Genomic DNA, 16,157 nt, shown 5'->3' with positions numbered 1-16,157 from the left:
CTTCCACACTAAGTAGGTATAAGGTTAATCTATTTTGCTCATGCATTTACATAAAGTAATTAAACACCTCAGTGAATCAGACGGTAGCCAGTCACAGAGAAAAGGCAGACATCATTTCACACGTGTGCATCCACAGCACCGGGAACGGTGTGTTTACATACATGGACATTCCTGTCAGGATCCGGCACAGGTGCCACTAAGAGAGGGTCTAGGGATCAATAGCCAGGGAGTGAGAGACACTGTCAGTGGCTGCAGCTGTTTCTTATTTACCTACAATCAGGTGAAGAGTTCGGGTCCAGAAAGTAAAAATTCAGGCCAAGATTTTGTTTCAACCAAGAATATTCTGTCACTCTTTATACTAAACTGGTTTGCTGAAACAAAATCTTAGTCAGGATTTTTATTTTCTGGACCTGAACTTTCCACCTCTGCCTACAATATATCTGCTGTGTGTTTGTTTCGTTTGCAAGTGCACTATGGACAGCAGCGCTGCCATGATAATATCATCCAGTACCATTGCACTTATTTGGCAGATTTTGTCCAAAGTGATGCACAAGTAAGGATCAACCTGGAGCAGTTATGCTTAAGGGTCTTGCTCAAAGGCCTAATTGTGACATGATTATTACGGATTATGCCACAGGACGTGAACCAGCAACCTTCAGATCGTAACCCACAGAGCCGCACAGCAGCCATCCCCACTCAGGGATGGGAACTGCTCAGCCCTCGGCGTAAAGCTAAGCGGACGCTCTCTGTGTGTTATCAGCATCACCGGAGGAGGCTGCGCCCCATCCTGCAGCTCCGTGTCTTCCTGACATTTCCAGAAGCCTAGGGATACCATCTTTGGTGAAACGAAAAAGAGAACATGTCCAGGGATCAGAATATTAATGAATTCTCGCGTTCAGTAACCAATCAGGTAGTGCTTCTCTCATGAATAGTAATGAAGTTCCCATTCATTGGCCAATCAGGTAGCACTTCTGTTATGAATATTACAGAGTTTTTTCCTAAATGCCCTGTAAAATGAAAATCCGTGTCCGGGGAAACAGTTAACTCTCGTTTTACAATCTATACACAAATTACTTTTTCAAGTCTTTTTCAGCAAAAGTTACAAAGTGATAAGCTAAAGTTCATTAAATTTCAAGCAAACAGTGTCGTTCACTGTTTCTACGAAAAGAAAAATAAAGTGTCAAAGTGCCAGTTTTTCCGGAAGTTCACTGAAGCAGCGTGACACGTGGGGACGTGCATATCGCTTATCAAGCCTTGCAATCACTGTGTGACGATACTGAGTGGCTGCCGTATATTGAAAATTGGTGCCTTTTCCTTCACTTGGTACAGAACTGTAACTTGTAACACTGGGTCATACAGGCTGCAGAGCTAAACCTGGACAAACCGCCGATTTCTGAAAAAGTGCCTGGACGCCCGGACAGGGGGCCAAAAAGAGGACGTGTCCCAGTCACAGACACAGGCTAACACCATCTCCATGACACAGGCTAACACCATCTCCATGACACAGGCTAACACCATCTCCATGATACAAGCTAACACCATCTCCATGACGCAGGCTAACACCATCTCCATGATACAAGCTAACACCATCTCCATGATACAAGCTAACACCATCTCCATGACACAGGCTAACACCATCTCTATGATACAAGCTAACACCATCTCCATGATACAGGCTAACACCATCTCCATGATACAAGCTAACACCATCTCCATGATACAAGCTAACACCATCTCCATGATACAGGCTAACACCATCTCCATGATACAAGCTAACACCATCTCCATGACGCAGGCTAACACCATCTCCATGATACAAGCTAACACCATCTCCATGACGCAGGCTAACACCATCTCCATGATACAAGCTAACACCATCTCCATGACACAGGCTAACACCATCTCCATGACACAGGCTAACACCATCTCCATGATACAAGCTAACACCATCTCCATGACACAGGCTAACACCATCTCCATGATACAAGCTAACACCATCTCCATGATACAGGCTAACACCATCTCCATGATACAGGCTAACACCATCTCCATGACACAGGCTAACACCATCTCCATGATACAAGCTAACACCATCTCCATGACACAGGCTAACACCATCTCCATGACACAGGCTAACACCATCTCCATGACACAGGCTAACACCATCTCCATGATACAAGCTAACACCATCTCCATGATACAAGCTAACACCATCTCCATGATACAGGCTAACACCATCTCCATGACACAGGCTAACACCATCTCCATGACGCAGGCTAACACCATCTCCATGATACAAGCTAACACCATCTCCATGACACAGGCTAACACCATCTCCATGATACAGGCTAACACCATCTCCATGACACAGGCTAACACCATCTCCATGATACAAGCTAACACCATCTCCATGACACAGGCTAACACCATCTCCATGACACAGGCTAACACCATCTCCATGATACAAGCTAACACCATCTCCATGATACAGGCTAACACCATCTCCATGACACAGGCTAACACCATCTCCATGATACAAGCTAACACCATCTCCATGACACAGGCTAACACCATCTCCATGATACAGGCTAACACCATCTCCATGACACAGGCTAACACCATCTCCATGACACAGGCTAACACCATCTCCAAGACGCAGGCTAACACCATCTCCATGACACAGGCTAACACCATCTCCATGACACAGGCTAACACCATCTCCATGCCTGCTGGAGTCATAATTGTCATTGTAGCACCACATGGCGTCAATATATATTGGATATGGGGAGTATTACATTTCACTTCTGTTGGACAACACAGTTCCCCATAAATATAAAGATCTCCAGAGCGATTACACTGGTATTATCCTGTAATTTTATCCAATCGACAGCAGAGCTGCAGACTAATGACTGTGTATTTGAAGGTCCCTTAAACACTGTCTAACATTCACGTCACGCCACCCCACAGTAACATCACATCACAGCAACATGTCACATATGCTGTAGTTTATATTTTTCATAAACTTATTAATTAGGTTTCGTTTTATCATGTCACCCACTGGACGTTTGCCATGGCTTTGATGCTTTAGGCCTCTTGGCGCAGGATTCATCTCCTCGCGAGGCTTTGTCACATCACACGTCACCCCAGACGATCTGACAAAAGAACAGTGCCAGTCTAGCACGTTATTTCCCCAATAAGGCCCTTCAGGACGTGCTCTGACACCCAGGCAAAGCTAAAGCAGGAGGCCTTCACCTATCTGATTTGTGGATCTTCAGCAGTTGAAAGGTGTTTCTGATGAAGGAGGCGTAATTATTGATTTTGTCTGCATAGAAACGGGACCTACCAAGGTTATCTTATGGGGGGGGGGGGACATGTTACAATAAAACCAGTAAAACCATCAGAATTACAGCTGACTGAAACTACTGAGGTACGTTACCTTATGTGGTCAATAATGAACTCAAGATTTACAATCCGACTGGAGGAATGACATATTAAACTATGGACAAACGACAGCAACCGTGTACCGTCGTGTATGATTATTCCTCTTTTCATGAACAAATTAAATTAATAACGCACAACACAAGCCTACACTTCCTCCATGAATGTATACCGTCGGGCTAGTTAGCACACAGGCTGTAATGAGCCTCAGCGACACTCACGCACTGCATCACGCCAAAGCAGTGCAGCTACACCTCTACCGCCCCCCCGCACGGCGGCGCCTTCCTGCCAGTGGGCTGCGGCTCTCACTCCTGGGAGAAGGCCTCACTTATTAGTGACTTCACTCCGTCTTCCTCCATTAGATGCACGCCTTGACCTATTTAATAAACCAATCAAATTGCTCCTGCCGTTTGAGCCAAAAAAAAATAAAAATCCCTCCCTCAGCAAAATGGTGCCATTGTCATATACAGCGGAAGTTCCCTGAACAGCGAGGCGCGGGGGAGACACACCCAGAAGAATGATCGGTGTTTCGCACCGTCCACTTGTACCTCCCACTCCTGCCAAGCCAACCCACAGTGGCCGGGAGGGACGTAAGCTCAGTCGTGAGTGAGGGAGACACGGCAGCTGCACTGGGAATGCATCCAGCCACTGGGCCACACAGACATGTGGCCACGCCTCCCTGAGACGAGCTCTCTCCGGCACAAAACAGCCGTCACTCCGTGGAAATAATCACCGCAGTCTTTTACAGTGTGGTGTTTCACCCACGCGCAATGTCATCCAGTGGGAAGGTTCAGAACCCAAAGGGCAGGTTTCCCGCGCCACAGAAAGTCCTCACAGGATCAACCCTGCGTACTGAGCCAAAGCAGACTGCCCTAACCAGCACGCTGATACTTATCTGCTATCACGGCTGATCCGGCACTGGATATCTGCTGGCCTGCACCCTGTTCCAGGCAGCACAGGGCACAGGGGGCACCCAGAATGCCAGCATGACTATCCGTAAAACATGATGAAATAAGTCAGATCTGGATATCATATACAAGGAGGCTGCATCGATAGCATCGCAGCCTGGCAGGTGGACATGTGACCAGACATCAGCAGTCAGCACTTACATCTGAGGGAACCGCCCGCTACAGCTCACGAGCGCAGTGCGTGGCGTGCACTGCGAGAACACTACCCCCCACTCCGGCTCCAGCTGTACGTGACACCCTGCTGTAAACGTGTGAACATGCTGGGTGGTATATGCTTGTGTTTCTGTGAGCTCCAAATTTGGAATCAGTTTTCACATCTCCTGGCTGCAGCATATATGAAGGGAGGATGTGTTCTCATGGGCTCAGAGGTGCCGGCCTGTTAATTAGCTGAGTCAACACAGGTACCTCTTTTTCAGCCACGTTAACCTTTGAGGAGAGTTGGCTTGTGATTGCCCTTTAAGACGGTTTCCGGGAGTTTCCCGTGGACCTACACTGCACGGCCAGCTGCACCGAGGCGTTGGTCATCCCCACCATGTTCTCCGCGATGCACGTCAGCACGAAACTGTTGTCGTCCCGGCTGATGTTGACCAGGGTCAGGTTGATGGAGTGAACGTTGGGCAAATAGACGAACGACTGCAGGGACAGGGAAGCAGGATCACAGGTTAGCGGCCAATCAGGCAGCCAGAACATCTGCATGCAAATTATCAGACAAACTAACCTTCTGCAATATTCCTAGTCCATTAAGAATGCACATTAGGTTCATCTATATACCGGGCACAAACTCCATGCTCACAGAGCTGGGGTCGGCTGCAGACATAGTGCTGGATGACAGACCTCCTGGTGTGGACTCACCTGGTGTGTGTTTATGGAGTGCAGCTCCCTGACCATCCAGTCCACCTCTGGCAGAGGAGCACCCGAGCCATTACAGGTGAATGTCACGTTGTCCCCCTCGATCACAGTCAGGTTGCTGTGAGTCATGCTAATTTCAGGCAAGTCTGGGCAGAAACATCAAGCGAGAAAAGGGCGGAGTTTAGGACCTGAGCAAGGTGGAGCAGACAGACCATAGTGGCAGCGGTGGCCTCCTACCACACTGGGAGATGTTCATGAGCTGCAGAGGGGTCTTCGAGCCATTGCTGTTGCAGTAGAGCTGCTGATTCTGCAAGCCGGCCTCCCCCCTCTGCTGCCACAGCTGGATCCAGCGGATGCGGCAGTCACAGTCAAACACCACCTCCTCCAGCCGCCTGGTGCACAAAACACCAGAAGCCGTTAACAAAACGGGCCTGTTGTCATGCGAAGCGGCCCCCGCCATCGCTCTCATCGTGCCCGGAGTCCCATGGGCATCGCACTCAGTGTGCCCAAAGTCCCATGGGCATCACCCTCATTGTGCCCGAAGCACCATGGGCATCGCCCTCTTTGTCCCCAAAGTCCCATTGACATCGCCCTCATTGTGCCCAAAGTCCCATTGGCATCGCCCTCATTGTGCCCAAAGTCCCATGGGCATCACCCTCATTGTGCCCAAAGCACCATGGGCATCACCCTCATTGTGCCCGAAGCACCATGGGCATCGCCCTCTTTGTCCCCAAAGTCCCATTGGCATCGCCCTCATTGTGCCCAAAGTCCCATGGCCTTCACCCTCAGTGTGCCCAGACCCCCGTGGGCATCACCTTCAGCATGGCTGGAGCCCCATAGTCATTGCCCTCATTGTCCCTGGAGCTGCATGGGCATTGCCCACATCATGCCTAGTGTGGGCAACACCCTCATTGTGCCAGGAGCCCTGTGGGCATCAGTGTTAATTTTGGCAGCAAATTTTCATTTAGTTTTAGTCATAGTCTTTTGACTAAAATGTAATTTAGTTTCAGTCATAATTAGTCATCTAAATTATTTTAGTTTTAATCTAGTTTTAGTTGACTAAATATCATAATATTACAGTCGACTAAAACTACAGTCGATTTAGTCGACTAAAATTAAAAGTGCAAAGTATGATGTTTAAAGTTTCCCTTCGATTTCTGAAAGTCATTATGTTCACCAAGATGAAATGAAACCAATGTTAAGGAATGGTGTTAAGGTCTGACTGTGCAGTACACAAAGACACACATTTCCCTCTTATTTGAAACACAAACATGTGTTTATTTACCCAGAAACTGAGTACTGTAAAATCAGTAGTGCCATTAGTGCAAAAATAACATCACTTCAAAGAAAAAGTGCATAGGCTATAATGCCACCAGGCCTGCTCTCTCTGAATATTAAAATAGAAATATTAAAATAAATATTTGTAGAGGTAGTTTATTGGTGATTTCATGTTCGTTGAAGTTTCCACTTTTTAACAACTGTATAAAGTAATGTTATTTTGTTATATAAATCAACTCAGGGGAAAGAAAAATGTACGTTTTCAGGGCTGCCAAAGCTCAAGAATCTGGCGTGACACTCACACTTTCAGACTCACGCAGGAATTCTTACGACAAATCTATATTATACCATTATAAACCTAAAATTAGATAAGTCAAAAGTGTATTTCCACGGTTAAACACAAAAGTAGACTATTTACAAGGTAAGATCTGTAACATATGTGTGCAGACATCTCGAACTGACCATCTCACTCCAGCCTGCTGGCCGAAGTTGGCAACCCCGCGTTTTATTTGAAATGAAAAGTAAAATGCACTGTTTTCGCCTGAAACGGCTTGTCATTCCATTTGCGTTTGACAAATACTGTATGAGAAAAACACAAAATCACATTTTATATCTTTTCAAAATAATATGACCACCCATATTCTGCTCTAATAGCGAATAAAGTTTGTATGTATTCATATTAATACGAGACTTTAATTTTATTACCGGTGTGGGATTACAGAAACGAATACTTAAATCCATGAACACTAAAATATATGACACAAACATGGCTGTATTAGGGTTTTACGGCTTAAGTTAAGCACTTTATTTCAACGCACAATTTTGACATTTTATTTTTTCTTATTTTGAAATGCAGCCATAATTTTATTTAGTAAAAGAGAAAACATTATACATATCGGCAGTCAAACATATATGCTCAGTTCTATGTCACGTAACAATAAATATTGTCAAAAAGTTTTTGAATTGTCCTGAATTAATTTGATTTGACAGTGAGGTATTATATGCAATGTTGATACAACTAATAGGCGATTTAAATATACATCACACTAAACAGACATTATGATCTTCCGGACCTTTGCTTCAAGAAATTCTCTCTAACTGGACCTCTTTAAACTTTAGTTGAATACACCTGTCTTACGCGAACTACATTAGTTCTGACTGGATCTCGTCTCAGGCAAACATTTTTGTCTCATTTTTATTCGTTTTATTCGTTTAAACATTTTATTATTGAAATTGTCGGTACAGTTCGTCATAGTCTTAGGCCTCGCGAAATAATTTTTATTTAGTTATCGTCTCGTTTTAGTCTGAAAATAAAGGTTGTTGACGATAACTATGACGAAAACACTGGTGGGCATTGACCTCATTGTGCCCGAAGTTTTGTCGGCATCAACCTCATTGTGCCCGGAGCCCTGTGGGCATCGGGCTCATTGTGCCCGTAGCCCTCTGGGCATCGCCTTCATTGTGCCTGGAGCCCTGTGGGCATCACCCTCATTGTGCCCGTAGCCCTCTGGGCATCGCCCTCATTGTGCCCGTAGCCCTCTGAGCATCGCCCTCATTGTGCCCGGAGCCCTGTGGGCATCGCCCTCATTGTGCCCGTAGCCCTCTAAGCATCGCCCTCATTGTGCCCGTAGCCCTCTGGGCATCGCCTTCATTGTGCCCGGAGCCTTGTGGGCATTGTCCTTGTCATGCCTGGCATTGCCCTCATCATGCCCAGGGCCCCATGGACACCATCCTCATCGTGCCCATGGTGTGGCGCTGCCCACACTGACAAGCCTGTACTGGGTGGGTGGATGGATGGATGGATGGAGCAAAGGTCAAATGTGAAAGATTTGATCAGGATGTAGAACCTGGTAGGTTAGCAAGAGGATACGCAGGTATCTGGCTACACACGGTGCGTGGCAAGCGGTCCCCAGAATGACATGTGGGACGGGCCACAGCTACCTCGATATCCCCTGCAGGCCAAGATCCACACCTTCATCTACATGTGTGGTAGAGTCTACTGAGCACTCCAACTATCATCCTCTCTCATCCGACAGAACCGTTGATGTGTGGGTTAAAGGGATCAGGGGTTGGTTGGCCCAGACGCTCCATAACATGAACAAATTAACTAGTAAATTAATAGCTAAATCAATGAGAAATCTATTGAAATAAGTGTCATTGTTTAAACACAAATCTGGCTGCATTGCAATAAGCCTAAAATGCAGATGAGCCGTACGTGTCATGGAACGCATGTGGGCACCCTACTGCAGGAGGGGTCCTCCAGAGAGGACCGTCCCTTTAAGGCTGAATTTGCATGGGTTTAGGAATGCAGCAATGCGAACAGGGAGCACTCGGTCAGAAGCGAAGGGCCGCCCTGTGCTGAGCCACAGTCACGCTTTATGCCAATAAACGGCTTATGCGCCGTGCCAGACAGGCGCCCTGTGGAGTAATAGAACACATTACCAGACAAACAGCTGAACAAGCCCGTTTGGAAACGTGAAGGATACTGTTAAGTTCGGGTGCTGGCCCTTCCCACAGTCCTGGGGGCTTTTTTCATTTGTCTGCTATCGCACTGCATTGTACAGTGAATTGTTTTCAGATGCCGTTCTGATAACAGGCAGTGGGGGGTGGTGGTGGGGATTAGTCATCACCACTAATCTGACAGACAGACTCCCATTTTCACACTCTGATGTTTTTATTGTCTACAATATAAGCTTGGCTCCATCTCCACCTGGCCCACGCCGGGAAATCAATCAGAACGTCCCATTCCCATTCCAAGCTCAAGACAAACACAAGAACACAGAGCTTTCAGAATGGAGGGGCTATTTCCGGAGCCTGGGGGTGGGCAGACAGCACATGGGTGACTGCCCGCAGTAATGATCCCAGAGAGAGGGCTGGGCCAAGCTGAATCTCAAGGGGCCAGCGTCACCAGGAAAAGCCCCCCCAAGGAAACGATGCCTCACAACGCTGGGTTCCACCCTGGTGTTCCACAAGTGGGAAAGACCGCCTGCTGATCTGTTCATTCGTCAGGGAACCAGTGACCTTCCCCATCTGTAAGACCCAGCCAAAGATACGGACAATGAATACATAAGGAATGGGCTCCACAGCAGAGGAGAAGCTGGGATTAGGCAGGCTTTGCATGTGCAGGGGAAGACAGCCACCCTGCTTCTGTCCTGTTACCCACACCTCCTTCAGAACATGGACATCCACAGAGGGAAAGCAAATCCAGATAAACACGAGAGGGAAAACAGAACAGTAAAAGGGATTTGAAAAGGGAAAATATGGATACCCATGTCAAACACAGCAGGCTCAATGTAAATCAGAGGTAAAACTGTCAACTGGAAAGATGACGACTCAGCCCGTGCTGTGAACATAAGAAGAGACATGCAGAATATACACACATATATTACATCCTTTAGCTGGGAAACTATAACCAAAATATGTTCAAATCTGTTTATTTAGCGGAAGTGCATATCTGGAGGGTGGAAAAGGCATCCCGAGAACTTCAGACGTGGGACCGTTTTGAGGGCCTCAGACAGCGACCCTGTCCCGATGTGAGAGATGTGAGCGGACGCACTCTTATAGCAGCAGATAAGGAGGGGCGGAGCCTGTGCCACCCCATGGCCTGTGTCACCTTGACGGCCAGGAGGTCGCGGTGATTCAGAGAAGCTGGAAGGTAGCTTCAGTGCTCTGCCCTCTCTGAGCAATGAGCTGATAAGCATCCTGGCTGGACCAGGTAGGCCGGGGCATGCGAGCTGCCTGAAGGGCACAGGCCGGCCCAAACGGGCATCAGGGATGGCAATAAAGACTCGATGTGGGAGGCAGAGAGCTGCCGTGCTCATGACCTTCCCTTCTGAAATGCTTCTAGGGACAGGGAGGCATCAGTGGCCAGAGCTTGTGCCCATTCTTGGTGGGGAACCAAGCAGAACACCGCAAGAACACCGCAGGTGGGGCAGGGGGGACAACGGCTGACAGGACGGGACACAGCTTCACATGTATAAAACTCAAAGGTGACTGGAAACCTAGTGCCTTGGCAGACATGCGCTTGAGTATGTGAACTCTATGCTGACGAGAGAAGCGGACTGCCAGAGCTGCCCTGCCCAACAAATTAAAGAGCCCTGACCCTGGGGGGTGCACTGCCCCAACCCTACACCCAACCCTACAACCCTACATCTACAACCCTACATCTACAACCCTACATCTAATCCCCAGCCTTAAACTGGACCCCTCTCTCACCTGTGCTTGCCAGCTGTATCTTGCGTAATCTTGGATTCCTCCTTGCGTTTCTTGTCCCAATGTGCAGCTGATATTGTATTTCTGCGTGTTACTCATGTCTGTGTGCTAATTTGGTTTTTGATTGAGTTGTAATCATGAGCCGTGTTCTGCTCTTAAAAGGCAATTACACTAGACCAATTGTTTGAAAAAAGCAGGAGCCTCATATGTATGTAAATGAATACTGCCCCAAATATTCATAAACCCCCAAAAATAAAGCACATTTGTTTGACTCACTATAAGGAGACTCTGCTCGTTAATGAGGCAACCTCATGAAAGACGCCTATGCCCCTCCCCACTACATGCACGCTATTCCTTTGATCTGCCGCGTCTCCTGTGTAGCTCGAGTCCCTGGTGCTATTGGCCCCTGAGGAGCGAGGCTGCTACGGTCCCCTGAGTTTGATCAGATTTACTTTTCATCTCACCCCACGTATGGAGAAAGCCTCCCCTTGTGGGGGATGCCGGGGCAGGGTCTGGCCACCGGGGCAGGTGGGACACAGCAGTGACAGTTCCCATGAGCCCCTCAGCACCAGGACCTCACACACACACACACACTAAGTTTAACCGCAGTCGGTTTTGTATGATGAGGGAATGCAGTGTCAGACTCATTAACAAATGATTCATATGTGACAATCTGTTTGACTGGGTCATACTGTGACCTCACACCTGCAGAGCTGGGGGTTCGAATGTGGCCCTCGGTGGTAAGTTCGCACGGCCTCCCTGTGCTGTGTGGCTCTCCTCCAGGTCCTCCAGTTTCCTCCCGCAGTCCAAAGACATGCAGCAATAAATTAGTGTCTATAAATTCCCTGTAGTGTGTCTGTATGTCTGTGTCTCAGTGTTTGTGGTCTGAGTGTCTCTGTTTTTGTAATAATTACATTGTTGGATCAGATTTCCGCACAATGTAATAAAAACCTCTAACTATTTACCTTGTGTAAAATGGTCCCCGCAAAGGGAAGCTCAATTGTGTAAAATTGTATAAAAAATCTATGAGCACCGTATTTTGTTTGGTTACTAATGATTAAGGTTGGGGGGGGGGGTTAAATTTGTCATTGTTGGGATTAGAGTTATGTCCATAGAAATGAAAGGAAAGTCATCACAAAGATATGAGTACAGGTCTCTGTGTCTGTGGGGGTGGGGGGGGGCATGACAGAGGGTACCTGCAGTGTTTTAAGAGCCACTATGGCAGAATAAATGTTTATGTCATTAGCTGTTTCAAATACAGAAATGACAGCTGTTTAGCAGGTAACCTGGCTGGTGATCAGACCTGCTGACCAGTGTCTGACCTCAGCTATTCTAGTCTCCATGACTGCTTCAGCATCGACACCCAGAATCCTGAGCTGATTCACAGCCCCGCCATAGCCCATTTTGGCTACACAGTGTGTGCGTGCCCTGCTCCCAGAGAGCAGTACCCCATCCCGAGTCAACCCTGGGATAAGCGGCTGACCCAATACTGGAGAAGCGGCTGCACAGAATGGGTGGACGATCGTGAGCAGGAGGGCTGCATGCTGGCTGGGTATGCAGATCTCCAGAGCCTATGTCTTTTACAGCTGATCCTTGAACCCGCTCGCGAGTGATGAATGATTTAATTTCATGTTTCCATTGATGCACATCATTGTTCTAGGCCTGTAATTAAGAAGCTTATCAATTCAGATTCCATTCTGTGACTAATGACTTTAACTTGCAAGGCTCTGGTATCTCCCCTGCATCTCATTACCCCGCCTCTGTAATGGATCCTATTTGCCCCCCCCCCCCTCGGCCTCAGTACTCGCTTCTTCTGCTCAGACTCCTGACACTGCTTCCCATCCCACCTGCTTTTATTGGCTGTTCCAGTCTCAGACATGTCACCTCCTCTCTGCTCGCAAACGTAATAAACTCCAGATGAGCAGTTAAGTTATATAATTAATATGGGAAGCGCAGCGTTTAGCCTTGTCCCAGCATCCGCCCGAGTGAATGGAAATCGATCTGGGACTGGGAGTCCGAACGTCCTCCATCCTCCAGCATCTTCTGCCCGTGTTCCTGCAAGGGCAGCGCCCCGCATATTCTCCTGCTAACCAAGTGAAATCCAGTCAGTGCTCTGATCATTCTCGCAGCGCCAGTCTTCTGACTGATCTCATGGTGAGCAGAATAAGTGAAGAAACAAAGGCAGTTAATATCCTTATGAGCTAAAACATTGAGACCAGCCTCATATGCGTATGGGGTTACATAGATGTGGGTTGGACTTGTCAGTCCAATGCACTGCCCAGATGCTGGCTGTCCCCATGATGCTGCAGAAGATGGTATTCATCAGACCAGGCGCCCTGTTTTCCATGGCTCCAAGGTTCCGGACTAACGCTTCGGGTCAGCATGGACACTCCGAATGACCTGCAGCTCCGTAGCCCCATACGCAGCAGGGCTCGATGCACTATGTGCCGTGACACGTCACTCCTGTGATCACCATCAAAATGATCTGTGCCACAGAGGCCCTTGCATTGGTTTGTAGCAGACAGGACAGCCGACATTTTACATCCTGCATCAACAGCTCCTGGCTACCCAACACCCTGTCGGCGGTTCATGGCTTTTCCCTCCGCAGACCAAGCACTCACCATAGCAGACTATGAGCTCCCCACAAGTCTTGCTCTGGCCCATGTCAAAGTCACTCAGATCTTTATTCCCGCCCATTTATTCTGCATTCAACATGCCGTCTACAAGTAACCATATGGGGTTGGTCGTACTTTTGCTCACTGGTGTGTGTGGAGTGAGGCGCAGGTGAGTTCCTGTGCCTCTGTAGTGAGTGACCTCGTATCACACCCTTCCTGAGAGGCTAAAGCTGATTGTCCGTTTACAGTCCTCTGTTCAGATATCCTGCACAGATCAGCTGCCAGGGCGCTCTGTGCATCACTGAGCCCAGTGCCAGGGCTGCCCATCCGGCTGACCAGACATCGTAAGTGCCGTGCCCGGGTTTACAACACGGCACTCCGCTGCCATCTCCAGAACAATAGAATGGACTCGGGCATCTTGGTAACAGTCCACCCGAGTCACACTATGACAAAGACCCGCTCACTCCATATGAAGGCACAACCTTTTCATTGCAAGCATATTTATCTCACTAAGAGAGGCTAAACATCGCTAATTATGCAAACAAACAAGTCATAAAAAAGCTCCCAGAAAGCAAGTGATGATTCATCCTGTTCATACGTTTTGGTTGAGCACTAACTAGCAACTTGTAAAACGAGGTAAACTGACAATCCCGAAAATGGCGATGGTAAGAGTCTCAGAGCAGCTGCCATGAGGCAGCAGAGGGTCGACGGAATCCACATGAACTGAGAAACGTCTCCGAACTGCCAGTGGATGGAAATCAGGGCTATTCACTTTCCAGATTTGCCGCTCTTTATTCCAGCGCCAGCGAGGGGCTTTAAAGAGGTGAGGTCAGCCTCTATAAGGCTTGGCATTAAAGTGCTTCTTTAATGAATTCGGCGCAAGCAACGGCCCTCATGACGTCTCATTGGGGCAGAGGCTGGGCAGACAGCACCTCCTCTGAGCACAGGAGCCAATCAGCTGAAGCCATTTCCCCCTCACCTCAGCCTCCATGTTTATGCACACAGCTGTTCATATAATAGTTTATACAAATAACCGTGCTAATTATCTGTCTTAATATAGCATTGGGGCCACACACCTCTGCTGTCGCACTCTTCTCGCTAAGAGGCGGTTGACTTATTTTTAAACTTGATCTTCCCAGTTGTGAGACATTTTTGCAGAAATTTCTCCTGCCGTGAGGGAGATACTAGCGCGGCAGTGTTACAGGCGTAATGTCTCTGTCAACAGGAATCCATTTAGCAGCATCTCCAGACTCGCGTCATGTCGCATGACATTACCTTAAGATCATATTCAGGAATGAGCAGACGAACAAGGCGGCTGCAGGTGGAGATTCAGCGGCGCTTCAGAGAGACGCGACAGTGATCTACAGGCGCCACGATGTTACGGTTCAATAAACAACGTTATTCACAGACAGTCGTCATGATTCTGGGTGGGGGCGCGTAGAAACCTGAGATGATGCTGTCTCCAGCGGGGGCAAAATGAAAATCAATTGTAATACATCTTCAATTGACTGGGCCGGTTGCAGACGTACACAGACCCACAAAAGTCTACACACATTCACACAAACACATACATATACATATATAAAGACCCCCGCAAGTCTACAAACACACACAGACACGTTAACTCACACACATACACACACAAACCTATGAAAAACCATACACACATAGACAAATACAGAACTGAGAGACAAACACAAACATATTTACATGACTTGCACAGTTCCGTAAGCCTACACACACACACACACGCATACAAACACGTTCTTACACACACGCACACACACACACACACACACACAAACACACACACACACAGGCTTGTAATTATATCTTTGTGGGGACTCTCTATTTATTTCTATTGGGAAAACGCTACAGGTGGCTGCCCTTCGCGGACAACTTACTCTACAAAGAGCAAGTTGAGGGAGGCGTAAAAAGAATTTCCCCACGGGATTAATAAAAGTGTCAAGTGTCAATTATATTCACAGAACTTTGTGGGGACCTGAAAAATGGTTCCCAAAAAGTAAAAAAATATATATTTTTATTTTATTGGGGGGGGGGGGGGGCATTTTGTCCCCACACTGTACTATAAACCGAATCCACACACACACACACACACACAGTGTGTTTCCAGGGATGTCTCTCCACTCGTGTCAGTCTCCCTATCGATCTTCACTTGAGTGCAGTGCATTCTGCACCACAGACACCAGATTAATGACTGACACCAAACAAGTTGTTTTACTGTCTTGTTCCTTGAAAAAAGCGTTTCCCTGGTACTTGCAGGTCAGACGACAGATGGGAGCCCTCTGGCAGGTCCTGGATCAGCCCTGCTGGTACCGACCCAGTGGGACATGGCCATCCAGGGCAAGGCTTATCAGAAAGATGAAATTATAACAAAACAAGCTCATTTTTTTTTACTTGCTTTCGATCTTATATAAATTCACAGTTTCAAATTTATTTCACTTCAACTTGCAGGTCTGTTAGTTCCTGTCTCGCATGCAGTATGATTTTCCGGAAAGCTCTTTAAGCTCCCCTCACAGTGTCCCCTGTCCTCATCCCCTCCCTCCAAGGTTTTCCAGTCCCCACCATGTTCCATTAACATCAAATGGGTGGGGCTCCCTTGCAATGGGACACGCGATTACCTCCCATCACACCTCAAGCCATCCTCCTCCCCAAAGAAATAAGACAAAGAAAGAAATGGGAAGGCTGTGCAATGCAATCAGTTAACTATGGGGGGGGGGGGGGGGCATCTGCCTCTCAGACACACGGCTTTCGGGCTCATCCCGGGTGGGGCAGG

The 16,157-nt window shown here is 47.7% G+C and overlaps 1 protein-coding gene across 1 annotated transcript in view; it reads right to left on the bottom strand.

Annotated features, from left to right (window-relative positions):
* LOC111845753 (NT-3 growth factor receptor-like) overlaps positions 1 to 16,157 on the bottom strand; it is a 165,008-nt gene that overhangs the window by 88,227 nt on the left and 60,624 nt on the right. The window contains exons 6-8 of the mRNA XM_023815391.2: positions 5,493 to 5,647; positions 5,259 to 5,401; positions 4,898 to 5,039 (exon numbers count right to left, since the gene is read on the bottom strand). Coding sequence (XP_023671159.1) covers positions 4,898 to 5,039; positions 5,259 to 5,401; positions 5,493 to 5,647 — 440 coding nt within the window. The remainder of the gene's footprint in view (positions 1 to 4,897; positions 5,040 to 5,258; positions 5,402 to 5,492; positions 5,648 to 16,157) is intronic.

This window comes from Paramormyrops kingsleyae, chromosome 13 (genome assembly GCF_048594095.1).
Source record: "Paramormyrops kingsleyae isolate MSU_618 chromosome 13, PKINGS_0.4, whole genome shotgun sequence".
NCBI lineage: Eukaryota > Metazoa > Chordata > Actinopteri > Osteoglossiformes > Mormyridae > Paramormyrops > Paramormyrops kingsleyae.
Note: the sequence above shows the minus strand (reverse complement) of the source record. Positions and strands in the feature narration are given on the sequence as shown.